Source organism: Mirounga leonina, unplaced genomic scaffold, assembly GCF_011800145.1.
Source record: "Mirounga leonina isolate KUSES-001 unplaced genomic scaffold, KU_Mleo_1.0 Mir_150, whole genome shotgun sequence".
NCBI lineage: Eukaryota > Metazoa > Chordata > Mammalia > Carnivora > Phocidae > Mirounga > Mirounga leonina.
In genome coordinates this window covers 21,267,452-21,294,535 of record NW_023270374.1, presented here as the reverse complement: position 1 = coordinate 21,294,535, position 27,084 = coordinate 21,267,452, and the positions used below count along the sequence as shown (strand labels likewise).

Genomic DNA, 27,084 nt, shown 5'->3' with positions numbered 1-27,084 from the left:
GAGACTTTTGTTTTTGTTTTTTAAAGATTTTATTTATTTGACAGAGAGAGAAAGCGACAGCCAGAGAGGGAACACAAGCAAGGAGAGCGGGAGAGGGAGACTGAGCCACCCAGGCGCCCTGAGATTTTTGGTTCTTGCCATAACTGCTCTCTCCCTAGCAACCGACATGGTGCAAATTCTTTTTTTTTTTTTAAGATTTATTTGAGAGAGAGCAAGCACAAGCAGGGGGAGGGGCAGAGGGAGAGGGAGAGGGAGAAGCAAACTCCCTGCTGAGCAGGGAACCCGACCAGGGGCTTGATCCCAGGACCCCAGGATCATGACCTGAGCCGAAGGCAGCCGCTTAACCGACTGAGCCACCCAGGCGCCCAAATCCTCTCCTTTTTGCAATACTCTCCTTTCCCACTGGCTTCTGTGAGGTGAAAGGTTAACTCAGCAGATTTGGGGTGTTCAAATCCTGCACATTCCAAAAACACCCTGGCCCTTTGCCAGCTCCTTGGAGCTAATCTCTAAGCCTTTGGAACATCCTTCCTATTAAGACTGTCCGAGGGGCGCCTGGGTGGCTCAGTCGTTAAGCGTCTGCCTTCGGCTCGGGTCATGATCCCAGGATCCTGGGATCGAGCCCCGCATCAGGCTCCCTGCCCAGCGGGGAGCCTGCTTCTCCCTCTCCCACTCCCCCTGCTTGTGTTCCCTCTCTCGCTGTGTCTCTCTCTGTCAAATAAATAAATAAAATCTTTAAAAAAAAAAAAAAAAAGACTGTCTGAATAGGGTGCCTGGGTGGCTCAGTCGTAAAGCGTCTGCCTTCAGCTCAGGTCATGATCCCAGGGTCCTGGGATCGAGCCCCGTATCGGGCTTCCTGCTCAGCGGGAAGCCTGCTTCTCCCTCTCCCACTCCCCCTGCTTGTATTCCCTCTCTTGTCGTCTGTCAAATAAATAAATAAAATCTTAAAAAAAAGACTGCATATACTGAGACCTTGGCCACACCAGACAGCCTACACTACCAATGTGATTTATGGTAGGAGCCTTGGGCCACATCAGTTGGACCTCTGAAGGGGGCAGGGACTGGATAGCTAACTAAGGTCAGCCATGTGGGCACTCCATGCCTACTTGACTGACCCCCAATAAAAACTCTGCACAGGCTCCAGTGAACTATCCTGATTGGCAATATCAGTAAATGTTGGCAAACATCATTGCTGGAATGAAATTAAGAGCTGCCCAGGAGTGCCTGGGTGGCTCAGTTGGTTAAGTGTCTGCCTTCGGCTCAGGTCATGATCCCAGGGTCCTGGGATCGAGCCCCACATTGGGCTCCCTGCTCAGCGGGAAGCCTGCTTCTCCCTCTACCCCTCCACCCTGCTCGTGATCTCTCTCTCTCAAATAAATAAATAAAATTTTGAAAAAAAAAACAAAAAACAAAAAAGAGCTGTCCATGTGACTGCACTAGAAGAGGACAACTAAAGCTTGTGCCTGGTCTCTCCTAGACTCTACACTATGTGCCTCTTTCCTTTGCTGATTTTAATCTGTATCCTTTCATTGGAATAAACCATAACTGTGAGTATAACAAGCTTTTACGAGTTCTGTGAATCCTTCTAGTGAGGGTGGTATGGGGCCCCTTGACAAACTTGTTACCATTTTCCCTAAGTCTGATTATCTCCTTTTTTTGTCTTTACTCCTGGGTCCCCTTTCCTTCGCCCTCCCTATAAATGCTGGTATTCTATTCTTGGGTTATCTTCTCTCCCCTGCTCCACAACTGTAATAATGTCCTTCCCACCTATCCCAGGCAATTTCATTCACTTGTGGTTCTGATTGCCACCTGTCCTCATCCCCATTTGAGACTCCAGCCTGGATATTTCTGCCTGGAAGCTCATCTTAGCATGACCAGGTCAGATTAACCCTCACCCAAACACCTTTCCTGCTTTGGTTCCAGTTTTAGTTTCTGACTCCCTATCAGTGTAGTAGGCACTAAAATCCTCATTCCCAGGGTGCCTGAGTGGCTCAGTTGGTTAAGCGTCTGCCTTCGGCTTGGGCCATGGTCCCAGGGTCCTGGGCTCAAGCCCCGTGTCAGGCTCCCTGCTCAGTGGGGAGCCTGCTTCTCCCTCTCCCTCTGCAGTCCCCCCGCTTGTGCTCTAATAAATAAAATCTTAAAAAGAATAAAATAAAATCCTCATTCCCTAATCAACCAATTAGCAAGTCTTGCTTTTTTCTGCTTCCAAACATCTCTGAAACTGAGACTTTCCATTCCCATAGTTCTGGCCCTCATTAGCTCTCACCTGAGCTCTTGCACGCATCTGTGAAATATTATCCCTAATATATCTCATGCATCCCTATCCCCAATCTAGTTCTATCCTTTTTACCTAACAGTTCTAAAACATGAATCTGCTCAATTATTCCTACTGAAACTCCTTTAGAGGCACCCCAGCCCCTGTAGACTTAGGCTCTTTAGCAACACTGTAAGTTGTGACCCAGATCTGCTCTCTACCCACACCCTCTGCCTTCTTTCCACCCCAACTCTCCAGCAATGCCCAACCACTCTAAATTCCCAGAGCATATTCACTAAACATTATCATCTCTATGCCATGACCCATTCTAGGCACTGTAGATAAATTAGTTAACTAGACAGTTAACTCAAAGGGCTATCTTCCAACAGGGAAAACAGTAAGTAAACGGAGTAATTTCTGATACTGCTGAGTGCAGTGAGGAAAATGAAGCTGAAGATGACAGAGCACGATCAAAAGCCAACGGGGATATTGTTTTAGCATGGGCAGGGAAATGGCCTTTGGGAGGAAACCTGAATAATGGTGGCAGGGATCCTTTTTAAAATTCTCAGACCCCAAATGTTACAAAGTTACTTGTATTAAGTTGCTTACATACATACTGGATCTATATACACAGAATCTGTATGTACAATCTCTTTAGCTTATGGCTCTAATACAACCAAACCTGAAGCCCACTAGACTTCCTATCATGGGAGGTAATGCATTTTCCTTCTTGTCTGAGCTACTTATCATGAAAAACATTCTACCTGGTCATCAGATTTGGGAATCACTGGCTCAAGAGGCACTCATTTAATTCTACTCTTCCAAGTCCAATATTAGGGAGAAAATATTCGGGGGGGAAGGGTGGGGGGAGAGTTTATGCAAGAGAAGTAGAAACGCAGAAGAGGGGGGCTAGAGGATGACATTAAGCTCACTAAATCTGAAATGGCTCTTGTAAACAGGAAGAACCAGCAACTAAGGACAACCAACCAAATGTTAATGCGAATGAGATTTTAATTTTAAAGGGAGAAGAAAACATGCATGAGGGAAAAATCCTGAAATGTAAATGAAACTGTAAAAGATTCTTATTTAACTTTAAGTACGCTCCACATCAAACATGGGGCTTGAACTCCCATGGGGCTTGAACTCATGACCCTGAGATCAAGAGTCACATGCTCCACCGACTGAGCCAGTAAGGTGCTCCAAAAGATTCTTAATTTAAAACAAAGTATATGAAAACCATTTTCAAAAAATTGGCTTTGAAAATGTCTGACTACACTTTTTTTTTTTTTAAAGATTTTATTTATTTAATTTGGCAGAGAGAGACACAGCAAGAGAGGGAACACAAGCAGGTGGAGTGGGAGAGGGAGAAGCAGGCTTCCCCGCAGAGCAGGGAGCCCAATGTGGGGCTCAATCCCAGGACCCTGGGATCACGACCTGAGCCGAAGGCAGACGCTTAACAACTGAGCCACCCAGGAGCCCCTACATTTTTATCTTAAAAATTCAAAGTCATCGTGAGGTAAGGCCAGTCAAGAGAGTAAGAAAAATATGGTAAGAATTACTTGAAAATAGGGCACATTAAGAGGTTTATTAGTCACCTGCACAAACTAGCAACAACTTGTCCAACTGGGCCGGGTTACAATTAATTCACAGTAACACTAACTTCACTCTGCCGTAAACAAAGAGCACAGCTAAGTCTCCTCAACAGAGGATTTTATTACCAAACCTATATTCTGGCTTTTATAACGGTTTCCCAACACCTTGCACAGCGCACCTCTGCAGCATTTATGAGTGACAATGTCCTGAAAGCCCTTCAGAGAGCGGAGGTGAACACCTTCTCATGGAGGAACATCAGCTTTTCTAAGCGAGTTCGTTTCAGGAGGGGGAGCCATTCCCAGTGGAATAACTCGACCACACGGTATCCGAGCTGCTTCAACTGCCGCCTCTTCATGTTGTGCAGTCCAAGCAGATCCCTGGAACCATAGCAGTATTGGTTCTTGTTTGTCAACTGAATAGCCAGCCTCACTTGTGGGGCCTGCACGCAGGCTGGGGGATGAGGGCCCGCCATCTCCATGGCCCCCAGTCTGTCTGCCACACTGTCAGGGGAGCTCCCCAAATGTATGGCCACCTTCTCTAATTCCCTTGCCTGCTGCTCAGTCTCTGACTCAATTTCTCCCCGGAAATGTGCTCTTGATTTCCCTTTTAGTAGCCGATTCATCAAATCATCTGTAAGGCTGACTCCCACGTGCTTCAGCCTCAATCTGGCTTCATCTTCCATTGATACGGCTTCTTTGTTAAATGGTAATGGCTTCAAGTTAACATCAAGCTGAACCTCTAAGTCAGAAGATCGGGTATGAGGCAGAATCATATGGTGTTTGATGTACTGGGGCCCACCCAACATGTTCTCAAGTAAAAAGAGAGCTTCTAGGAATTCAGGCTTTGAGCACATATCCCTCCTTGCTAAATTCCACAGCATTTCCGACCCCTCTTGCTGAAGATGAGCACTAAGACGATTGCCTCTGTAATCCAGACACTCAATGCCAACCGTACCATCAAGAGTATACAACTCCTTAGTGAGTTCGAACTTACTTCTCTCCTGAGCTAACCTGATGAACTCTGGACTCAAAGCAAAGTTGATGAGCTCTAATGGAAAGTACTCAGAAAATGCCAGGCCCAGCAAGCAGGTGAGCAGGTGTTCTGGGTATCGCCTGAACTCAGGCATCTTTCTGTGAATCTCATTTATCAGACTAGAATAAAACTCTTCTGTATTGGGTGGCTTGTAATTCAGAGTTCCAAATGACCACAGAATCTTGGCTACATCCTTACTTCGACAGTATGCCACCCTAGGAGGCAAAGAAGCAGCCACAGCATTCATTAGCCCTTCATCCAGGATGTGTAAAGCTGAGCAAGCAAGAGTCAGGTGCATGACACCCTGAACTCCTAGAAAAGGAATTCGTTGAGGAGCAATCTGGCCAAATTGCTTCATGAAATTTATGTGATCCACGTGAGTGAAACGGAACATTTTGAGAATATTCACTAAGGCATAATTACTCAGATGCTGCATGTCAGCACAAGCCAAGTCTCCAAGTTTCCGCATGACATATTCAGAGAGACTACTACTTGATTTAAAGAACCCCAAACAGATTGTACCAATCTCCTCTAAATTGATCAAATCTATATACTTGAGAATCAACGATTCCAGTTTTTGCATGAGGTCTTGGGGTACCTGGCGACTTTCACCTATAATATAAATTAAGTGAATCAGCTGGGATAAGGATAGATCTTTCCAGTGTAAATTAAGATAACTAAAAAAGATTTTTAAAAACCGAGGTACTCTGCGGCCCAAGTACCGCCAGAGGTCAGCCACCAAGAGAAGCTGATCCAGACTCATCTCCCACACCTTACTGCAAAATCTGGTTTCACACACATCGAGCACTGAATGGGAGTAAGGGATTCCTAAACCGACAAAGGCTTTCAAAATATTGATCAGATCTGGGACTTCAAAGAGCTGTATGTTTTTCACACTCAGCTGGCAGAGCAAAGCAAAACTGGTACTGGACAGCACAACAGGATGCTGCTCTGCAGGCAAAGAGCTCAGCTTACAGAAATAATCAGCAATGACTTGAGGCTGGAGATTATCTTGATAAACTGTGACTTTGTGCAAAATTAATTCACCTTCTGAAACAGAAAGGGGCTGACAAGTCTCCGATCTGTTATAGCTGTGCAGCTGGTACTCTGGTCTTAGCTGGAGGAAACCTCGGGGGTCTTCAAAGGAATCAAACATTTCTATATTGTCTTCAACAACTCCCGCGGCCCCGGGTGAGCCCGGCTTCAACGTGCTGGCCTGAGAGGCAGAAGCCCTGCTGGATTCCGAACCTGGGAGGGCGCTGCTGGTTGTCAGGAGCCTCCAAGAAGAGGAAGCGCTATGAATGTTCTCAACTTTTTTGGCAGGCCAGCAGAGGCTGCTGTGTTCTGCAGGGTCCTGTCCCCCATGCTGGGCGCAGCTTCCCACAGTCCAGTATGTCACACTCTGGGTCGCACCGTAGGCAAAAGGATGGCAAAACGTTCGGTATCCTAAAGGTTTTAACAACTTGAGGGTGGCTGCCGTTCTGGGGTCAGTACCGATCGTTCTGGCAGTCAGAACACAGTCCTCACAGGTTTGTCCAGGCAATTTCTTGTTTGCATGGCGCTTGATTAGAGCTGGACGGGGAGGCGTTCCACAGAAACTGCCTGGAAATCTTCGGCAGATCGCAAGAGCCATGGGTCACAAATGACTGGGCCAGAATTGGTGCCAGATACTGAAAAAAGGGTAGATGAAGAATAAGTGGCTTCCACCTATCACAATACCAAAACGCACACATTTTAAGAAAGAGATTAAGCTACACTGCTGTCCACTCAAGTAAGTTCCATGCTAGTGAATGCCCAAACCACAAGACAGCACACATCAAGGATAAACTCCTTATCCTTCGTATCAAGGCATAAAGGGCCCGCTTGGAGAATAAGAACGTTGGTAAAACTGTTGTGCTAACTCCAAAAGTAAAAAGTGGGATCTGGTGTAAAGTTTAATTACGCCCACGACAACCCTCCTTGTTCCTAAGGTATGAAGCTCTTGATGACGGGATTCTGTTCTAATGCTGCTCCTACACCTTTTAGAAGATGCTTGTCTCCTCTCCAGGTGGCTTATCAGATACTGAATCGCTATCACAGAGCAGTCACGCAATTGGAACGTATACTCAAAAACTCATTTTGGTGGGAGAAGGCAGAAGGCTGATGCACTCTGCTCATTGTCGATTCACGGGTGGGAAGCAAAAAGCATCTCGAAGTTGGGCTCGGGGTTCAGGGAACACCAGGTCACACGTCTGCCCTGCTGACATGCAAGGGAGGAGCACAGCTCTCCTCTGGGGGCGGCTGGTTAGCAATGTGGCCAGTGAGTCAGATGCTGACGACCCTGCCAGCTATACAGGCTTCTCTGGATGGCAGGAGTGTATGCTTTAATTTCTTTGTGAACCAGAGTAGAATTCTATCCCATTAAATCTTTATACACTTAGTTCTTTACTGTGGCCTGTGGACCATTCTGTCCACTAAGTTTCAATCTATGGGTCCAGATACTACAGACCAGGTGTCAGCAAACGACGGTCCACGGGTCCAAATCTATCCCTCCACCTGTTTCTTAGGAAAAGTTTTATCTGAACATAGCCAGGCCACACATTACATATTGTTTACACCTGCTTTCTCACTACAAGAGTAAAACTGAGTAACTGTGGCAGAAAAATACATGGCCTGCAAAGCATAAAATATTTACTATATGGCCCTTTACAGAAAAAGTTGGCTATAGACGATTAGTTTATGCCTATGAATGCAGATGGCCAATTTTTTAAAAATTAGAAAACATTAGGAAAATAGTACTGAAATAACTTTTCCTTTAATAGTTAGAGATAATTGAAAATTTATGCCTCAAAATAGTCACTAGGAATCTCAACCAATATTGCACCACAGGCATGCTAGGAACAAAAGAGAGCAAGTAATAGAACTCTCCAGTTGACAGAATAGGGTTTGGTGTTTTTTTTAAGATTTTTTATTTTATTTTTTTGGAGGGGGAGAGGGAGAGAAAGAGAAGGGGGGGCAGAGGGAGAGGCAGAGAATCTCAAGCAGACTCTGCACTTAGCACGGAGCCCCACCTCACAACCCTGAGACCATGACTTGAGCTGAAACCAAGAGTCCAACGCTTAACTGACTGAGCCGCCGGGGTGCTCCGACAGAATAGGGCTTTTAAGAAGACCTGCTTTAGAACCTGGAATCTACATTTGGCTCAACAGAATTTGCAATTAAAGCCATGAACTGTTCAAATCTGTAGACTTTCATCTCATCTTGGGAACTAGTTTGAAATAACAACAACAACAAAAGACAAAACATTTTTTTACAAAATAACCGTGCTCTAAAGAAAAAACTGGCGCCTGGCTGACTCAGCTGGTAGAGTATGCGACTCTTGATCTCGGGGGCTTTAAGTTCGAGCCCCACATTGGGTGTAGATTACTTAAAAATAAAAAATCTTAAAAAAAAAAAAAAAGCAAAAAACTGAAAAAAATTCAAATGTCCACCTGGAAGTAGAGACTGGTTTATAGAATAAGTGTGTGGCAGGCATCAACATGAGAAAAAGCACATACAAAGACACAGTAGGACAAAGAGAACAAAGGAAAGTAATTATATAGCTTTTTGGTGGGGAGACTTTCTGTTATATCTTTGATAAATTAACTTTTTCCCCCTTTTTATTGGCACTGAAACCGTTAATACAGAAAAGTATACGAGTTTAACAAATGCCTTTATAAATAATTTCAAAAGTGCATTAAATAACTTAAATTACTTCAATAAATACTACCTAAGAGTACTTTTTTTTTTAAGATTTTATTTATTTGAGAAAGAGAGACACAGATAGCGACAGAGATAACGAGACGAGAGCATGAACAGGGAGGAGAGGGAGAAGCAGGCTCCCGCTGAGCAGGGACACTGCCGTGGAGTTCGATCTCAGGACTCTCAACTCATGACCTGAGCTGAAGGCAGACGCTTAACCAAGTGAGCCACCCAGGCACTCCTACCTAAGAGTAGTTAATGAAAATACTGTGCACGGTCCTCAAATGAACAAAAGAACCATTTGGAAAATGGAAAAAAACCATTTCCTCAAACATCAATGTTTGAGTGGTATCGATTCTGTATTTTGAATTAACATGGTTCTTTTTGATTTGTAAAAATACAGGTTAAGTCCCAAGATGGAAAAAACAACAGCCACAATCATCTTAGGGCCTCCTCTGTGCCAAGCCTAGTATATGCTTTTCATTTATTTATTTTTGTTGTTTTGTTTTTTAATTTTTTAAAAGATTGTATTTTTTTATTTGAGACAGAGAGAGACAGCGCACGAGTGGTAGCGGGGAGAGAGAAGCAGACTCCCTGCTGAGCAGGTAGCCCTATGCAGGCTTGATGCCAGGACCCTGGGATCAGGACCTGAGCCGCAGGCAGATGCTTAATCAACTGAGCCACTCAGGCGCCCCTAGTATACGCTTTTTAAATCTGCATTAGTTCCAATCCTTACAACCTCTCTGTGAGGTAGGTCTTACTATCTCTATATTGTGGATGAGGAAAAGGACACTTCACAAGGTTAAGAAACCTGCTGAAGGTTACACAGCTAAGGGATGGAGTGAGGTTTGACATCAAAGACTGTCTTGATTCCAAAATCCACAGTGCAGGTGTATTCTAGACAAGAAGAGTCAGATTCCAGACAAAGAAGTGGGGAGGACCCTGAACAATCTACAGGGTTTCCAGACGCCAAGGAACTGGAGGGTTAGAATGGGTGAACTCAAAAGCCCCTTCCACCTCTAATACGGGCAAACCTCGGATGTAGCGTTGCTTGGTTCCAGACCACTGCAATAAAGTGAATACCATGATAAAGTGCGTCAAAGGAATTTTCTGGTTTCCCAGTGCACATAGAAGTTATGCTTATACCATACTGTAGTCTGTCAAATGCGCAACAGCATTATGTCTAAAAAAACAACAGACATATCTTAATTATAAAATGCTTTACTGCTAAAAAATGCTAACCATCATCTGAGCTTTCAGCAAGTCATAACTACTGATCACAAATCACCATAACAAATACAATAATAATAAACAACATTTGAAATACTGCAAGAATTACCAAAATGTGACACAGAGACAGGAAGTGAGGAAATGCTGTTGGAAAAATGGTACCAACAGACTTGTTTGACACAGGTTGTCATAAACCTTCAATTTGTAAAAAACACTCTCTCTGTAAAGTGCAATAAAGTGCAAAATGAGCTATGCCTGTAGTCTAGGATCCGACCTATCACTATGGTTAGTTTATACTGCTTACAAAAAGAACAAAGAGAAGATCTCAAAGACTGAAATCTACAGGAAGGAATCGGTATACAAGATACCCCGTCATCGAGGTAAGGAGAAGTACCATAACTGAAGACCTGGAAGTTGGCAGGAGAGATAAGGGATCCCGAATTTAGGGCTCAACTCAGGAGAGAAGCAAAAGGAAACCCCAGGAAAATGATGAAGATCCCAATACTGGAACTGTGAGCAGACATAAAGAGCAACTAGTTCATGCCAGAGGAGGTAAATATTACCAACGAGAGAGGTTTATACTTCTAAGGAATAATCTGGGGATGGACAAGCAATTGTAGACAGAAAACCAAGCCAGTAACAGTGACAAAAATTATTAACTCCAGGAAAACAAAAAAGTTGTGTAAGACAGAAAATGGTTCCCCGCTCAGCTATGAATATTTACATAATCTTACTGATATAAACCTTGAATATCAGCTTAACCAAAAATTATGAGCAAACTATATATGGAGGATGCAGGGAGGGGAAGAGGAATAGGGGAGGCTGGGTAGTGAGGCCCAGAGCCTCAAAGCCCGTAATAAAGAAGTCAAAGATTTTATAGATATAGATACTTCCTAGAAATCAAGAAACAGCAACACAAATACATTATTTAGAAATAATGCAGATTTAAAAAGCGTATACTAGGGGTGCCTGGGTGGCTCAGTCATTAAGCGTCTGCCTTCGGTTCAGGTCATGATCCCTGGGTCCTGGGATCGAGCCCCACATTGGGCTCCCTGCTCAGCAGGAAGCCTGCTTCTCCCCCTCCCATTCCCCCTGTTTGTGTTCCCTCTCTCGCTGTCTCTCTGTCAAATAAATAAATAAAATCTTTAAAAAAAAATTTAAAAAAAGAAAAGAAAAAGAAATATACTGATAAATGCCAAAAGAAACAAGAGTGGAAAGTGCCTCCACAGAACAAAAAAGGAGGGAAAAAGAAAGGAAATTAATATTTAGTGTTATAAGTTTCATCAAACTATTGGACTGTGTAAACCATGTCCAACTTTGACAAAAATTAAATTTGCCAAATGCATGTACTAACAGGAAATTAAGGTATTCTTCAAGAAGACAATGTTCAAAGAAAGTAACCTTAAGTTTCAAGGAAAATGTTGAAAAGTCCAACTAGTCCAAGCAATTCCTACTGTCTATAGAACTTCCTTATGGATGCCCAGTAACAGAAATGATGACAAAATAAAGAATCGTAGAAGCATGCAAAGCCAACTGCAAACGGCAAATAGGAGCTACTTACTTTTCCACCATGCAACTTTTAGCATAACTGTTGAGACACCATATCTATATATATAGGTCTGAAATAAAATCACTTCAGAAGTCTGGTCTTGAGTACTGTGGAGAAGGAAAGGAAAGAAACAAAGGGAAGATACAGAACCCATAAAGTAGATCAGTGAGGAGAAGAGGCACTGCAAAGGAGAGGTTGTCAGATGTGTTCGCCCAGACAGAGAAAACACAGCTGAGTTTGTTAGTTCCTCCTTACTTAAGGACTCCCAGGGAATCCATAAGAAAGATGGAAAGGGAATACTATGAGATGCCCAATCAGTAACTCCTGACACCTTCTCTAGAGGTTCAAAGACATGTGACAACAGCACAAAGCTCCTTTCCTAGTTTAAGTGTATAAACTAAACTATATGTATATTCTCCTCCCCATCTCCTCTTTAGGGGACCTAACAAACCAGAATGGAGCCTCAGAGACCCCTGGCACTGCCCAACCGCCCTGAATGATGTGATTTCACAGGAGTGAGGCCTCTTACCTTTCCACCTTCCAGGTACAGGTCTGAGCAAAGTCGAATAGCTTCGTTTAAACTACAGTCCAGAAGTTAGAGGAAGGGAGCCAGACGGAGGAAGACAGCCATGCTAACTGTAGATTAAGTATATGACACTCTCAGCATATCCAATTCACCAGTTACTGGATCTCCTCTCTTAATTCTGATTACTGTCCTTTTGCTACAAAGGTTTAACCCCCTTATGTCCTGATAAAATTGCCACAAATAAATGGATACTTCAAATTCTAACCTTGTCTGAGCAAATAATTTGTTGAGTAACCCTGAGAATTAAAACAAAAAACTAAATTTCTCTAGGTGTTGAGAGTCTACAAAACTTTAATGCCCCTGGTGAGGGCTTAGAGACTGACCTAAGGACCCTTAGCTGTTAATGCAAATGCTAACTGGGCTAGACTCTTCCGTGCTTTGGTTTCCACACAGGAGCAGAGAGGGATCTACTACTACCATGAAGGTCAAACACTAGTGCTAAGGTGTTTAGGTCAAGGTAAGTATCACCCCGAGTTAAGCCAAACCAAAACCAAGTCTAACAGACCATCCCCTCCACTTTGTTCCAGTTTGCACTTTTTTTTTTTTAAGGGAGGGAGAGAATCTTAGGCAGGCTCCACACCCAGCACAGAGCCCCACCCAGGCTCGATCTCACAACCCTGAGATCAGGACCTGAGCCGAAAGCAAGAGTCAGACGCTTAACCGACTGAGCCACCCAGCCACCCAGGCGCCCTCTAGTTTCCGTTCTTATTGGAGAAAACAGCACATCACAATTATCTGTGAAACTTTTTTTTTTTTCAGTTTATATAGCCCTCTCCTCCCCTTCTCTAAGCCTCTGCTATTCCTCTATCAGAATGGCAAGAAGGGCCTGGGTAGATACAGTCTGACAAGACCCCACAGATGATTCTGTTAGAGCAACCGCTCTTAAAGGATTCACAACACTGTCTTTAGAAAATCTCTGGGTTTAACAACAGAGAGCAGGCACCCATGCCCTCTCAGCCCGTTGAGAGTGGAGCTACTAAAGGAATGACCAAAGCCTTGCAAGTAGAGAGAAATATCTGCATCCAAAGTCACGTCAACTGGTCAAATCAACCAAATACTTGGTTTTATCTATTCTAGCTTTGCAAGGCTGAGCAGTACAGTTTTTCAGGCAGTGGAAGGGGAAACTTCAGAATTCTCTAATATCAAAGTTGACGTATCTGCACGACGAATGACAAGACCCTGTTGGGAATCAGAGAAGTAATGGGGAATGAATGGGGAAGAAAATCAAACTGTCAAATCAACTAGGCCTGCACAACTGCCAAATGCCTCACTGTCTCTGCTGTATTATGCAACACTGAGTCTTCAGATTTTATTTTGGTCTACTAGGCAGCAGCGAACTCATCCCAGAGCTTGCCTGAGGCCATTCAGAGCAGTGAGTTGGAGAATCTGGTTGTGGTTAAAGCAGCTGTTCTTACTCCTCACAAAGTGTGAGCAAGGTGCAGAAAACAGGAATTAACATGCCAGCTGCAACAAATGACTAGAGCAGGGAACACCAGACACACTGGTGCTAAAGCCCTTGGCCACCAGCTCCACAGCATGAAGTGCTATTCGAGGGTTTACAGTGAGTGAGCAATGAAGCATGGTCTGAGGAAGTGGATGAGTAACTGGTACAAAGAGGGCCCAAAGCTCCCTGGGTCAGGACAGAAGAGCTGTGTCATGATTTGTACGGAAAGAGAAAGGGCAATTATTTTTCTTATCTCTGGAGAGGAAAGGGAGGAAGACATCGATAATACCCTTAGGGCTGTACAACTAGAAACCGTTCTGTTAAAAATGGGGACTAGGTATACATCGTATTGATATTTACTGAAGACTCAGGTTGACCCAGTACTAAGCAAAATACTGTATGTAGCATTTTGCGGCTCAAATTGTGGCCTGCGGACCAGCGGCATCAGGCTCACCCTCACCTGGAAGCTGGTCAGGAATGCATAACCTCGGACCCTACCGCAGACCTACGGCCACAATCTCCAGATCCCCGAGTGATCAGCACGCACGTGAAAGTGTGATAAGAAGTGCGGCAAAACACCTCACTGCATTCCCCCAACAGTCCTGCGAGGCAGGCAGTTATGATCTCCGGCTCCCAGAGGAAACGTCAAGGTTCAGACGAACCGTTTGCCCAAGGTCACAGAACTCCGGAGTGGCGGGGTCGCCGAGATGCTGCCTAAAGCGGGCCTGCGAGAGGAGTCCGCAGCCGGGCCCGGAAGCGCGGAGCCCGGCCTTGGCGCGTGCCCGGCCCTGCGCCGCCCAGGACGGGAGAGGCGGGCCAAGCGCCAGGCGGGCAGGGAGCGGGAGCGGCCGCCGCGACCTCCTCCCCGGGCGCCGCCACTCACCTGAGCCTGGCGAACGCGGGCGCCGCAACACCAGACCCCGGACCCCGCGGGAACGCCGCGCCACCACGACTCCTCCAGCAACACCCGGACCTCACAGCCCCACTTCCGGCCAACTGCCCGCTACTTCCGCCTGCTGCGCTGGTGACGGGTGCGCCCGAGGCCCAAAAGACTCTGTCAGCGTTTTCCAAGGACGTTTTCCAGTGGAGGACGTTGCTAAGACGACGCGGGAGTCTAGGACCTGCGGAGGGGAAACAGCGCCGTGGATGGACCGCGCTGGAAGTCGCTGAATAGCCCAGACACTGGTTCGAATCCCAGACCACCACTCAGGGTTTTATAGCCTTGGAGAAGTCACATCAACTCTCTAAGCCTAGTTTCTCAACTGTATGGTGAGGATAATCACGCATCTGTAATAGAGAAGCATCTGTGAAGCGCTCTCAGGAGAAGAGTTGGTGATGGATAGCCGAGCCAGCTAGGAGAAATGGATGTGAGGAGTTGGAGCTGGAGGAGGCCTGTGCATATACTGATGAGCAGGGTCATCATTTACCTCCCTGGGTAGAGGGGCTCACACCTGAGCCTCTATCAGCAACTAGGCAAGGAAGAGACCCTCCAGGAGGGCCTGGTCCCGGACTGCTGTTCTGGGGGAAACTTGAGACTGCCAGTTGGGTTTGTCATACCTTGTCAGTGCCTTGGTTGCTGGTCCACCTATCCTAAGTGCTGCGAAGGAGACTTGAGAACTGACGCTCCTTCCAGGGCACCATCTTGTCAGGGAGACAAAAACCAATGCAGGGAGGACACTTTACTGCAAATGAGGTGCAAGCCTGGCATCCCAATTCCTGAGCTCTGCAGAGGGCAGTTTGCCTGATTCTCTCACTTGGACCAGACAAGAGCAAACATTCCTAGTTGCTAATTATGACTCTCTTTGCCAGAAGAACCCGGAGGGAGCAGAGGACCCATCCCCAGGGGATGAACCATATTGCTCCTAGGCAGCCATGACATTCCTGTTCTTTGCCAAATACTCAATTTCCCAGCCTCCCTTGAAGTGAGAAGAGGATGCAACTCAGTTCTGGCCAACAACATTTAAAGGGAAACGTCCTGGCAGGATTCTGGGAAAGCTTTTACCTTCATGCTAAAGTAGTGTGGCCTCATTCGCTTCATGGAGCTGTGGCAGCCACCTTGTGGCATGGAGGAAACTACATGCTAAGGATGGGAGAGTAGGAGAATGAAGTCTTATGTCCTTGATGAACCACTACCTATGACAGAATGCTTGTGACCAGAATTGTCAGGTGAGGAAAACTAAACCACTTTTTTAAGGTCTTGTAAATCAGGTTGTTGCTTGTAGTGGGGTGCATTCTTGACTGGGGTGGGGGGCGGTGTTTTGTAAAGATGAGAGGCAGTTATCATAAAGGACAGCACTTATCCCCAAAGGACAGCTCCCTGCTCACAGCACTCTTGGGTCCATTCTGCCTTTGGGGCTTCACCACTAATTACAACCTTGTTCTCAAGCGTCATGTTTTTGTCTTCTGTCCTCAAACATTGGCCAATCACTGTAAGGTGGCTCAGGACACCGCATCTAGCTGTCCTGCACCACCTACCTGCCTTCCAGCCAGCAGCCTGGTGTCCAGATGCTGAGTTAGAACCACCTTGAAACCCTTCAGGGTGACAATCCGAGCTCAGAGAAAGCCCCATCGGGCAGAAACTTGGAACCACGACTCCTTCTGGGCGACATGGAGGAGCTTGGGCTTTGGGCCAGCCTTCTCGCACGGCCCAGTGAGCACCTCCGGTCTCGTGCATCCCCTGGGAAATCTGTTTACTCCAGCTTTGCCCTCCACAACCCCCTCACCCAGGCTTCACCTCCCAAACCTGCAAAGACACAAGCAGGCCAAAGAATGCCACTCAAGAGGCTTTCTCCATTTTATTTCTTTGGGAAAAGAAAACGAAGTCTTTCCATCACCTATGGTAGAGATATATATTTATATATATTTATATATAATTTCTTTTGTGGTTGGAAGTCCCAAAGCTGAGTCTGTTCATATTTTTTTCTATTTTTTTTTTTTTCCTACTAATGCCTTCTCTTCCCCCTGCCCCTCTGGTCCAGGCCCAGGTTCTGGGGCAGGTACAGTGAGGGGTGAGTGGAATGGGCAGTGATTGCCAGATGGCCCCCCTCACCCGGCTCAGAGATCTGGTGAGGGTCACCGAGAAGGGGCTGTGCAGAGGGATAGAGGCCACACAGGGGGGCACTCTTGTTTTTGTGGGGGATGCACAGCTCATTAAACAGTCACCAGTCATAGGAGGAGGCTGGTCAGGGGCTGGGGAACTTGCTCACAGTAGTTGCCAGCTCTCTCCACCCTGTCCTCCAAACCCCATCTTGGGGGTGGGAGGAAGAGAGTGAAAAGAGAAATACAAGGGCTGAGGGCCAAGCCTCCTCTAATTTTTATTGCTGGTGAATTAGAAATTTGCCTTTCCCTTCCTATCTTAGGGAGATAGACTCAGAGGATGCCGAGAGGAGAAGGGAAGTGACAGTGCTGTCCCAACCCCCACTGATGGCCATGCCAGGCCTACCCTGGGCAAACACTGGGCTACCTCGAGGTCCTGGGAACTCAGGGGTCAGTGTTCCTCTCAGGTCAGCCTTGTCCTTCAAGGGCAATCACAACCATCCCCCCTCGCCCCTCAAAACAAAGGCCTCTGGCTCAGGCTTGGGCCCATTGGAGCTTGGAAGTGGGCAGTGCACCAAAGATCAAGCAGAATTTTCTACTGGAAGAAAAGGTGAGGTTTGGGGGGAAGAGGCGGCCTAGGACAATGATGTTCTGAGCGTGAAAGCAGAGGGAGGCTGGGGGAATCGAGTGGGAGAAGACACAGGAAGACATCACAGACACTCATATGACCTCAGAAACCGGGTGAGGGGAGTGCCTGAGAGGCAGGTAGCACTTAATAGCTGTAGTTAGAGCCACGGACAGCGGCCCTGGGTGTGGGGTGAGCCAAGCAGATGGGGCTATCACCCTGTGGGATCCTGGCCAGAAGGGTGGGGTAGAGCTAAGCAGTCTCCAGGTGACCCTTCCCAAGAACAGGAGAGCAGATCTTCCCTGGGCACTGAGTCTCCACCCCCAGCCTTCCCTCCGGCCCCTGATACGCACATATGGACATACACTCAGGACCAGGCCAGGCTCCGAGGCCTGAGCCCAAGAGACCTTGGTAGGAGTGGGGGGAGGGGCTGGGCAGGTAGCCCTCTCAACCACATACGGGCCATCTGCTCCCACTCGTCCTGCCAATCTGCCCAGGGAGGGATAATAGGGCAGGAAGGAGAGAGGCCAGGAGCCCAAGGTCTGTCAGCTTCGGCAGACCCCATGCAGGCCCCCTCAGGCTATATGGCCTTGGAGGTGACCACAGAGAGCATCACTGGACACCGGGGTGGCCAACAGAGGCAGCCCGGTCCTACCGAGGGGCTGGGGCACCTCATGGTACTGCAGGCCTGCCACCTCCCATCTCCTGCAAAGCAGTGCCAAGAAGGGGAGCACGGGCTCCCCCAAACACTCTGCCTCGCTCTCTCCCTTCCTTGGGAGGAGGGTCCAAGTGGGCTGCCCAGAGGGCCTGTGGTAGAGCCCGAAGGGCACCCAGTGGGGGGTGGGGGGTGGGGAGGGACCTGGTCACAGCTGCTTTGAGAACCTCTTTGGTCTGGGGGCATGGGGGACATGGGGAAGAGAAATGGCGGGAAGGGGACACTGGGGACTCTGGCCTTTGACAGGGCATTTGTCAAAAGGCCACATGCCCAGGTAGGGGATCAGATTTCCGTGGACTCAATGCGCTCGAGGCGGGAGGGCGTCCAGGCTTTCTTCTCCTCGCCGTGTTGGGGGGTGGGTGTGCTGGCACCCCCCGCTGCCCCGCGCTCCCGCAGCCGCCGCTCCAGCTGCTGGTTGCGCTGGTACATCTCCACGTAACTCAGCTGCAGCTGCTTCTGGTACTCGATGACCTTCTCCTTCTCCTCCAGCCACACGCGGCGCTCCTCCGCGAAGCTGGCCCCCTGGCGCTCCCGGGCTCGCCGCTCGGCCGCCAGCTCGGCCTGCAGCCGCCCCACCTCCCGCCGCAGGGCCCGCGTCCCGCTCTCCCCGCCAGCTTCCGCCTCCCCGTCCAAGGAAACCAGCGAGGCGGCGGCGGCCACCCCGGCCTGCCGGCGCATCTTGGCCTCGTCGCTCTCGCACGTGGCCAGGGCCTCCTGGGGCTCGGCCGGGTCCACCGGGGTCAGGGCGGGCTTGAGGCACGCCGCGGGCAGCTCCGCCTCGCCCAGCTCCAGGCTGGCCTGTTTGCTGCCGAAGGAGTCCCTCAGGCTGAGCAGCTGCTCCTCCTTCTCCCGCAGCGAGGCCCGGCCCTCCCGCAGCTGCGAGCGCAGCCCCACGATCTCACTCAGCTTCTGGGACACGTCGGCCTGCGAGTCCTTCAGCTGCTGCTTCAGGAGGGAGATCTCCCCCGCCTTCTGGCACACCTGGGCAGGGGCAGGGGCGAAGAGGACCAAGGTCAAGGCAGAGCCCTGCGGCCGGCACCCGGGCCCCGGCCTCCAGCCCGCAGCGCGGAGCATCTGCAGATGCAGGCTTAACTCCTGGGACGCGCAGGAATGCCCCAACGGCCCCCCTTGGGCTACCCAGGACACACGTGGCTAGTCCCACACAGCACCCCCCTCCCTCCCCGGGGCCACTCTGGTCCTCACAGACGCTCCTCATCGGTTCTGTCCCCCTCCCCCTTCACTCCCCCTCGTGACAGTGGGCCGCAGCTCTGGGTTTCTCCAGAGCGACAGAAGGAAGGAGACTCAGAGAGGGAGAGCCCAAGCCCCCTGCCCGCACCTCCCACTTAGTTTCCTCCATCCGGGGCAGGAAGTCAGCCTGCTCCTTCTGGCAGGCGGCCACCTTGTCCTCCAGCTCTTCCCGCTGCCGCATCAGCTGGGCGGCCTCCTCCTGCAGCTGCTTCTTGTCCTGCTGCAGCCGCAGCACCTGCAGCTGTAGGCCCTGCTGGGCGCGCTGCGCGCGGCGGGCCACCTGCTGCAGCTTCCCGCTGCAGCCCTGCCGCAGCTCGGCCAGCTCGCGCTCCCACGCCTTCTGCCGCTCCTCCAGCACCTGGGCCACCGCGGCCTCGCTCTGCTCCAGGCTCCGCCGCAGAGCGGTCACCTCCTGCTCCTTCTCCCACAGCCGCTCCTCGAGCTCCTGGATCAGGGCACTGGGCGAGGGGGGTGAGCAGGCCGCGAACGGCAGGCCTCCACCTCCGCCCTCCCCCGACCCCAGGTGGCCTGGCCGCCCCATGGAGGAGGACGACCCGCTCTTGCTGGAGGCGCGCCCGCTGTCAGAGGTCCCCAGGTCCTGGTAGCCCGAGCCGCCGCCGCCGCCGCCACTGCCGTAGCTGGCAGTGCCGATGCGGTTGATGTGGCTGGTGGAGGCACTGAGGGGCGCCAGGTGCTGGCTATAGCTGGAGCTGTAGGTGGGCAGGCTCGTCAGTGAGTTCCGGCCGGAGTCGGAGAGGCCGCCCCCGCCCCCGCCCGCTGGGGTCATGGTCCGAGACTTGTCCAGTCCGCCCTTGAGACCACCAGGACCCTGTCGTCCCTCAGGAGTACCATTGGTCTGCGGGGGGCACAAGTTCTGCATGGAGTGGAAGTTCTTGGGTACAACGGGCTTGAAGGCCGAAGGCCTGACTAGCGGCTCGGAGCACTGAGTAAAAAGCAAGCAAGGCGGAGTGGGCATCAGAATGGGGCCTTAACCTCGGCCCCAGCCTCTTCCCTCTGGCCAAGATAGGTTCAGCCTCACCCCCAATTAATCTCCATCCTGGAAGTCCCTCCCAGCCGGGCTCCACCGCATGGCACCCAAAAGCCAAGTCTCCGCCCTGGAACCGCCAGCCAGACTTGGCCCCCAAGACCCCACACCAGGGCTCCCCAGCCCGACCTCCATTCTGGCCCCTACACCCCAACCTCCAGGGCCCACTTTACCCTCCTCTCTTCCCCTCAGAAAAAAGGCCCTGGGGACCGACCTGGTCTAGCTTGCCAGAGGTGGCCAAGAGCTTAGGTGGATGGCTGGGCTCGCGATACTGCGGCGGGGCCTTGTCACTGCCCCCGCTGCTGCTACTGCCCCCGCTGCTGGCCACCACGTTGCCGCAGACATCGGTGTGGTCGCTGCCCCGCAGCTCGCCGTTGAGGTAGAGGGAGTTGGCGAGAGCCTTGTCTTCGGAGGGGTAGCGGCCTGGCCTCTCCCTGCTGGCCCCACCACCGCCGCCGCGGGGGCCGGGGAAACTGCCCTGGCTGCCCCCACCCCCCGTGCGGGTGCCCACGCTCTTCATGGCGAACTCCTGGGCATGGGCCACCCCGCTGCCCACACTGCCCATGGCCAGGCGAGGGTCTGGGGGTCCGAGCTCAGAGGGCCGAGGGGCAAAGGCCAGGAGAGGATCCCGCCCTGGGTCAGCGCGCATAGGCAGCGTCTCCAGCTTCGCCATGACTGAGCCAGGGGGGCACTGCGGGCACAGGTGGGAAGGCAAAGATAGGTCAGCCCCACCCCCGCTTGCACCCCGCCCCTCAGTGTCCCCTTCCCTACAGTGGGTACAAGAGTTCCCAGACACCCAGGATGGAGGAATGGGGCTGGGGTAAGAGTGACAGCTTGGTAATGGGGGTGCCTGTTGCCCACCTGAAGCCCAGGCCCCAGGGCACCATGCACATACCCTCCCAGCTTTGCTCAGCTCAGCATTCCACTCCTCAGCTCCTGCCTCAACCCCATCTCCTCCATGAGCCCCAATTCTTCACTGCAGCTGCCAAAACTTAGGCGTTCTTTTCCCTGGGTCTGGAGCCCTATAACCCAACCTCATGGGCTGGGGAGATGGGGTTGGAAGGGTACAACAATGCTTGAATTCAATAGGGAACCTCAGAAATTAAAGGAAGGAGAGAACCCACCCCTAACCAAAACTTGGGAGTAGGGGTCCTTCCCGGCCCCCTAACCTAGGGTGTTGCAGTCAAGGGCAGAAGTGGAGGCTCACTACCAGCGCAGGCTCCTCTCCTTGCCTTTCCAAGGGAGTGGGGGGCCGACGGGTCCTCAAGCCTGGGACCCTCCGAGGCCCGGTCTGCAGGGGCCATGTGCCTCACTTTCGCAGTCGGGGCTCGGCCCGAACCAGCTGGGCGACTTTGGACGGGCCGACTGAGCCATCCCGGACTGCAGTTTTCTCCTCTGCGAAATGGGAGGAATGGAGGACCTACCTCATGGAGCTGCCGAGCGCCAGGCGCCCCGAGGCGGCGGGCGCGGGAGGGACGGGAGTCTTGCGCCGCGCGCCCCCGGGTCGCATGTGGGCGCCACCTCGGGCACGCCCCGCCCCCCGCGGACGCCCGGGGACCTTGGCTGTAGCGCGTGGCGAGCGGACCTTCCGGAGGTCTTCCCAACTCGGCCGCACGAGGGGCCCCTTCCCCACGGTCAGTACCTCTGCAGAAGCCCCGGGGCTGGCTGAGACCGAGGCAGAGGACGCGGTGCTACCAGCTGCGGGCGCTGGCCGTGCCTCCCTCCGGGCCTGCTTTTCCCACAGGTGGGCGGGGGAGGGGCGGGGCTTCCGCACCCTGCTGCGCCCGCAGGGGATTCCGCGCCTCCCATCCCCTCTAAGAATTCACTGCCACCGGGAAGACTTCCTGGATTACCCCCTTCCCCCGTTCCCTTTGGACCTTGAACCGTGAAGTCCTCTGAGCCATTCCGTGAGCGTGCGCCCCCCCGCCCCCAAGGCCAGCCCACAAGAGCGGGGGGGGGGGGGCGGCGCAGCGCAGGCAGGGCGACAGGGCCTCGGGTTACCTGTGCTCAGGGAGGCCCCACTTCCTGGTTCCTTTGTCTCAAATCCACACCGGGGAACACCTGCCCTAGAGATCTGCATAATCTAGCGGGGCCAAGGCACCAGGCAGTGCCAGCCGCGGATGCAGACCCTGGAATCCGTTTGCCAGAGGTGGTAGGGGCACCCTCAGGCTTTCCCCCCCTACTCCCATGAGAAACCAGGCAAGGAGCCCTCCTTCTCTACCAAGGTGAAGCGGTCCAGGTGGCACTCCATGCCCCTCGAGTGCCCCTCAGACTGTCTTCTACCCAGATGCCCATTCTGATGCCATGTCCTTCCTATTAGGCCCCAGACCAGGGGAACCTAACAAAACTCTTGCCCTTCAGGAGTCTTTTGGCCACCACACCTGGAATTACAGCCCTAAGTGGTTGGAAAGTTCACCATCAAGCCAGACCCCACTGCCTTTGTAAAATTCCATTCTCTCAGCATCTGCCCCCCTCCCACCCCAGGGGTGGAGAACAGCACTTTACCACCTTCCTCCCAGGAGCCGGTCTATCCCCACATGCAGGGCTGAGTCTAGGGTGAGGCAAGGGAGGCACCTAGTGCAGAACTTCAGCACAGTGTCAGCAGGTGCAAGACCCTGAGAGTGAGTGCCTCTCAGGCCTCACTCTCGTCCCCGCTCTGCCTCTGCTCCCCAGGTACTCCAGCTCAGCTACCCCTCAACTCAAAATCCCCCTCCCACCCTAAGCATGACCCCTTTCTCAGCATCCTCAGGTACAGTGTGGGGAGCAGCTGGGGACTAGGAGGATGAAAGCTGAGTGGCCTGAGGCTTGAAACCAGTGGGAAGGCCTGGGCGGGGTCTGGGAGGAAGAACTGACCAAACTTCATAGAGATGGGGTTCAGGGGCGGGGGCAAGGGGTGGGTGTGACACCCTTAACAAAACAGGGGGAGAATGTTTGGGGAAACAGGTACTTTGGGAAAGACCAGACAAAGATCTCTCTCACATACTGGGTGGAAAGAGACTGTGTGCTGTGGTCAGCATTCAAGGGTGGTGTGGGTGGAGCCCAGCATCAAGCGAAGGTGGCAGGGCCCCAGAAGCCTGGGAGGCAGTGTGGACACAAGAAGGCCAGAACAAGGCAGGCCCTGCAGAACAAGCTGGGGGACTTCAAGAATGTCAGAGCAGCTCCCAATGTTAGAAAGGGGCCAGGTAAAGTCGAGACTGGAGAGTGTATCCTGGATCTGCAGGTGGAAACCTCACTGGCTTCAGAAAAGTGGTGCACGGCAAAGCGAGGCTACAAGAGTAGCTGGGTCCGGAGGGAGAGATGGGAGAGTTCCCTGGTGAAAGAGAAGGCCAGAGAAGGCAGTAACTTAAGGTGGTTTGGGATCCAAAGGCTCTTTTCTAATTTTAAATTAAGCATGGTAGAAACCTGAGTATGTTGCTATGCCGAAGGAAGGCGCCAATAGTGAGATGAGAGAGCTAGGCAAGGGGGCTCCAGCAGATGCCAGGATGTGGGCAGGAGCAAACCTCAGAAGTGATCATGTTGATCATGAGAGTGACAGGGGATAGTGTTTGCAAGGGTGCTTTCTGAGCTGTAGGGTGCAGTACAAACATGCAGTACTTCCTTCTCTGTGATCCACAAAAGGAGGATCTGACCACAGGTTGAGGCTGGTGGTAGGCCACTCAGCGCCACTGTTTCCCTGGGATGTGTGTGGTCCCCGGACAAGCTCAATGCCCAGAGTCCTAGATGGAAATGAGGTGTTCCTGGGAATGTCTCCTGGGATCGGCTCCTGCTCTACCTGGGGAATCCTTGACTATCAACCCAGAGCAGCTCTCCCTGGAGCCCCATTCCCCAAAGAGTGTCCTGCCATAATTCTAACCTGTCAGCAAGCATTCCCTGCCCCTTGCCTTTGCCGAGTTTGGGCTGCCGCAGTTTCTTTTCTCAAAATCCCAACAGGGAGCTGGCAGGACAAGGAGGGGCATTTGTTTCCCTGATAGGCAGAAACTGAGCCCAGGGGAAGGGTTTGAGCTTTGTGTATGGGTTAGGGTCCTGAACTGGCCCAGGTGGCTGAGCATGGTCTGCATAAGCACCCTCAGGGCATCAGCTCAACAACCTGGGATGACAGCCTGTTGCCCAACTCTGCCGCTCTCTCTGTGCCATCAACCTTCATTGCCTGGGACATTATGCAGAGTATTGATGGTCATAAAGGGGTCAAATGATCTGTACCTGGGCTCTACATGGGCAGGTCCCTCCAACCCACAGTGACCACTCAACCCCTCCTTACCTCTGTCCCTCCCAAAGCTAAGAACACTCTACCCCTCTCTTGTGGTCTCAGAGACCCCTATACCAGCCCATTTGCCCCCTAAAGCTTTCAGTAGCCCCTCTTGCCAGCACCCTTGCTGGGGGCTCCTCGCTGGCCTCTTCCCCCCTGCACTCCCTCCCACACACAGCTGCCAGGGGACTCTTTCTAAAGGGCAAAGCTGAGCTTGTCCCTGCTCTGCCCAAATTCTTCCACGAGCAGCGCCAAGAACAGTCGACATGGGTTCTGGAGGCATCAGCTCAAGTGTAAATCCCAGCTGAACTGATTAGGGGTGAATGCATGCAGGTTATTTCACCTCGGGTTCTCACACCTACCTTACAGGAATCTTAAGAAGTAAATGTATTATGGGTAAGAGGCCTGGCATTTCTCTCAGTCCCCAGAACCAGAGCAGAGCTTGCAGCAGGGCCTTCAAGGCATCTCCTGCTGCCCATCCTATTTCCCCTGACCTGAGCTCCTCTCCGCTCCACACAAAATCTCTTCCCAGGTCTCTATGCCCACCCTGCATCCTTCAAGGACCAATCCAAATGCTGCCTCCCAGGACAGCATCCCTGATCGCCCCTGGGGAGCAGGGGCCTTGGAGCACTTGGCTCAGGCTACTCCAGGGAGATTTCACTCTGAGGCTTCCCCAGGGGCTGGCCTGGGGGTGCCCTGGGGACACAGATGGCAGAGTCCTAGGGGTCTCTGGGCCCTGACCCTGAGGAGATGCAGAGAGAATGCTGTGGGAACGCTAGTTATGAGCAATGCAAAGAGGCAATGAATCCGGACAGGAAAATCAGGAAGGGCTTCCGGGAAGAAGGACTGAGGGAGAAAGGGGACTGGGGGCACTGTAGGGCTTTTGGGGTGCAGAGGTCTTCAGAACTTCTTGGTTGGGATGTGGGAGGGGAGATCCACCTTCCCTTGGTGTCAACGGGGGAAGGGAACCATCTCCTAGATCCTGGCTCTGGTGGAGCTGGTGTTTAAGGACTGAGGGGGCTGACAGCGCCCCCCCTACCCCAGCACACACACGCGCGCACACACGAGCTGCCGCGCAGGGGAGTGGGGGTGTTCGCCATTCACCAGCAGTCCACGGCCCGCAGCGCCAACAGATAGAGACCCCGGCCACAGGCTGTCCTGAGGAGGTGCCCGAGGGTCTCCGTGGTGCAGGAAATCCCTCTCGCACCTTCCCTAGCTCCCTACCAGCGCGTGTGGCCCCGGGGGGCGGGGCGCAGAGGGAAGAGGTGACATAATCCGGGCCGCACCCCCTCCGGCCGCCACCTCCCCCCAGGCCTGGTGAAGCATCCATGACATCATCGGCCTTATCTCCACTCCCCTCCCCCGCCCCGGGACCCCAGCAGCGGGACGCGCCCCCTCCCCAGCTCCGGGTCCGGCAGGACGAGCATCGCAGTGCAGCGGGCACGACGACAGGTCGAAGCCGGGAGGGGTGCCACGATGGGCCGGCCTCACTTACTCGCTGCCTCAGGGTCCAGCGCGGGGTCCTCGGAGCGGGCGCCACCGGCCCGGCTCGCTGGCGCAGCCCGAAGCCCGCCCGGCGGGGCGCGCGGCGCGGGCCCGGCTCCGCTCCGCGCCCCTCCCGCTCCCCGCCCGGGCCCCGCCCACCCGCGGCTGCGGCAAACGCGGGCCCGCCCTCCGGCCACGCCCCCCAGGGCCGCCAATCCCCAGGCTGGGGCGGGGCGCAGCGCTTTAACCCCTTTGTAGCTGCGTCCGGGTTCGCGCGTGGGACCCCTCTATTTCACCCTCTCCAGAGCTGCGTAAGTCGGCCCGAGTCCCTCTGCTCGTCGCCTCTTACCCCCCCAAACCCCTTGGGTTCAACCCCCAGGCTCTGATCTCTAACAAATCCAGTGGGACCGCGCCCTCCGCCACTACTTTGGCAACCGGGAGGAGCCCCTCCGGTTTGGGGAAGGGGATCTCGACGTCGACCCCAGCCCCATTTCTCTCCGGCTCCTGCTCTTCCGGACGCGGCCTCCCAACGGACGCCGTGAGACCGCAAGTCTGCAAGGTGGGGGCGGGCGAGCCCTCCCGGGGGGGATCCGACACCGCTGAGGGAAGACCCGCATGGGCGCGGGGACCGCAGGCCGGCGTGTAAGAGGCTTCGAGGGGCCGTAACTATGTCCGGCAGCAAACGGTGCCGGTTTGAAACTTGCTGCTGCGGAGGCTCACTGTCCGGGGGGTAAAAGGAGGGCAACGAGGAAAAAGATACACGTTACAATCCAGCAAGGTGTGAGTGCTTTCACCCCCTGCCCCACACCTGGCAGGAGGCCCAGCCCCAAGCCCACGCTGCATTCGGGGGTAAGAGGGGGTGAGGTGAGGACTTCGTCCCTCACCCGGAGTACCATTTTCGCACGCGCGTGCTTCGTTCTGTACCGGGAGTGCTCATTCTGTCCCGGTTGGCCCGGGAGGACTGCCGGGAGGAAGCCGGCCGGGACTGGAGGTCTTAGCCTCGAATACGGCGAATATGGCGGGGAAGCAGACCAGGCCTAGTGTTCAGCATGAGTAAAAGCCTGGAGGCACAAAGGGTCTGTCCTAAAAACTGCAGCGCCTCCACTCTAGCTGGGATTTAACCCATTGTATCATATCTGTTATTTGGTCATTGCTGATTTGTTTGGTTATCTGTCATCCTATTTTATAGTATGTATTTCTTGCTATTTCCTGTTTTCTGGATTTTTCCATATTTACTTTTATTTTCTATAGTGGTCTGCAAGATCGAAAGCCTGTGTTT

General features: G+C 52.2%; 3 protein-coding genes across 14 annotated transcripts in view; all 3 read right to left on the bottom strand.

The window, feature by feature from the left end:
- UBOX5 (U-box domain containing 5) overlaps nucleotides 1–14,372 on the bottom strand; it is a 38,595-nt gene extending 24,223 nt beyond the window's left edge. For 3 of the 6 annotated variants that reach the window (XM_035005987.1, XM_035005992.1, XM_035005991.1), the window contains exon 1: nucleotides 11,905–11,985. The gene's annotated coding sequence lies outside the window, so the exon portion shown is untranslated. Of the gene's footprint in view, nucleotides 1–5,923; nucleotides 5,976–11,387; nucleotides 11,458–11,904; nucleotides 11,986–14,288 lie in introns of those variants that run through there. The other 3 variants (XM_035005989.1, XM_035005988.1, XM_035005990.1) reach the window with 3 other exon arrangements.
- Nucleotides 3,818–14,376, bottom strand: FASTKD5 (FAST kinase domains 5). Of its 3 annotated transcripts, none has more exons than XM_035005985.1 (2): nucleotides 14,289–14,376; nucleotides 3,818–6,546 (listed from the first exon to the last, which is right to left on the bottom strand). In XM_035005985.1, exon 2 carries the CDS (start codon nucleotides 6,507–6,509, stop codon nucleotides 4,062–4,064), a length of 2,448 nt encoding a protein of 815 aa, XP_034861876.1. In that variant the 5' UTR covers nucleotides 6,510–6,546; nucleotides 14,289–14,376; the 3' UTR covers nucleotides 3,818–4,061. The 3 variants fall into 3 exon arrangements, with proteins under 3 accessions (XP_034861876.1, XP_034861874.1, XP_034861875.1); XM_035005983.1 differs by lacking the exon at nucleotides 14,289–14,376 and adding an exon at nucleotides 11,905–11,990; XM_035005984.1 differs by lacking the exon at nucleotides 14,289–14,376 and adding an exon at nucleotides 11,388–11,475.
- Nucleotides 14,377–16,187: 1,811 nt separating this feature from the next.
- Nucleotides 16,188–25,926, bottom strand: LZTS3 (leucine zipper tumor suppressor family member 3). 5 transcript variants are annotated; one of them, XM_035005979.1, is made up of 5 exons: nucleotides 21,717–25,926; nucleotides 21,244–21,469; nucleotides 20,289–20,765; nucleotides 19,118–19,972; nucleotides 16,188–18,762 (listed from the first exon to the last, which is right to left on the bottom strand). In XM_035005979.1, exons 3-5 carry the CDS (start codon nucleotides 20,745–20,747, stop codon nucleotides 18,064–18,066), a joined length of 2,013 nt encoding a protein of 670 aa, XP_034861870.1. In that variant the 5' UTR covers nucleotides 20,748–20,765; nucleotides 21,244–21,469; nucleotides 21,717–25,926; the 3' UTR covers nucleotides 16,188–18,063. The 5 variants fall into 5 exon arrangements, with proteins under 5 accessions (XP_034861870.1, XP_034861869.1, XP_034861872.1 ...); XM_035005978.1 differs by having other exon boundaries at nucleotides 25,816–25,926; XM_035005981.1 differs by having other exon boundaries at nucleotides 21,282–21,469; nucleotides 25,816–25,926.
- Between the last annotated feature and the right edge of the window lie 1,158 nt (nucleotides 25,927–27,084).

Coding starts and splice junctions, on each gene's coding strand:
- FASTKD5 (XM_035005985.1), bottom strand. CDS start 6,509: ATGGCTCTTGCGATCTGCCGAAGATTTCCAGGCAGTTTCTGTGGAACG.
- LZTS3 (XM_035005979.1), bottom strand. CDS start 20,747: ATGGCGAAGCTGGAGACGCTGCCTATGCGCGCTGACCCAGGGCGGGAT. Junction 19,973..20,288: donor CCTCTGGCAAGCTAGACCAG/GTCGGTCCCCAG, acceptor CTTTTTACTCAG/TGCTCCGAGCCGCTAGTCAG. Junction 18,763..19,117: donor TGGAGGAAACTAAGTGGGAG/GTGCGGGCAGGG, acceptor GCCCCTGCCCAG/GTGTGCCAGAAGGCGGGGGA.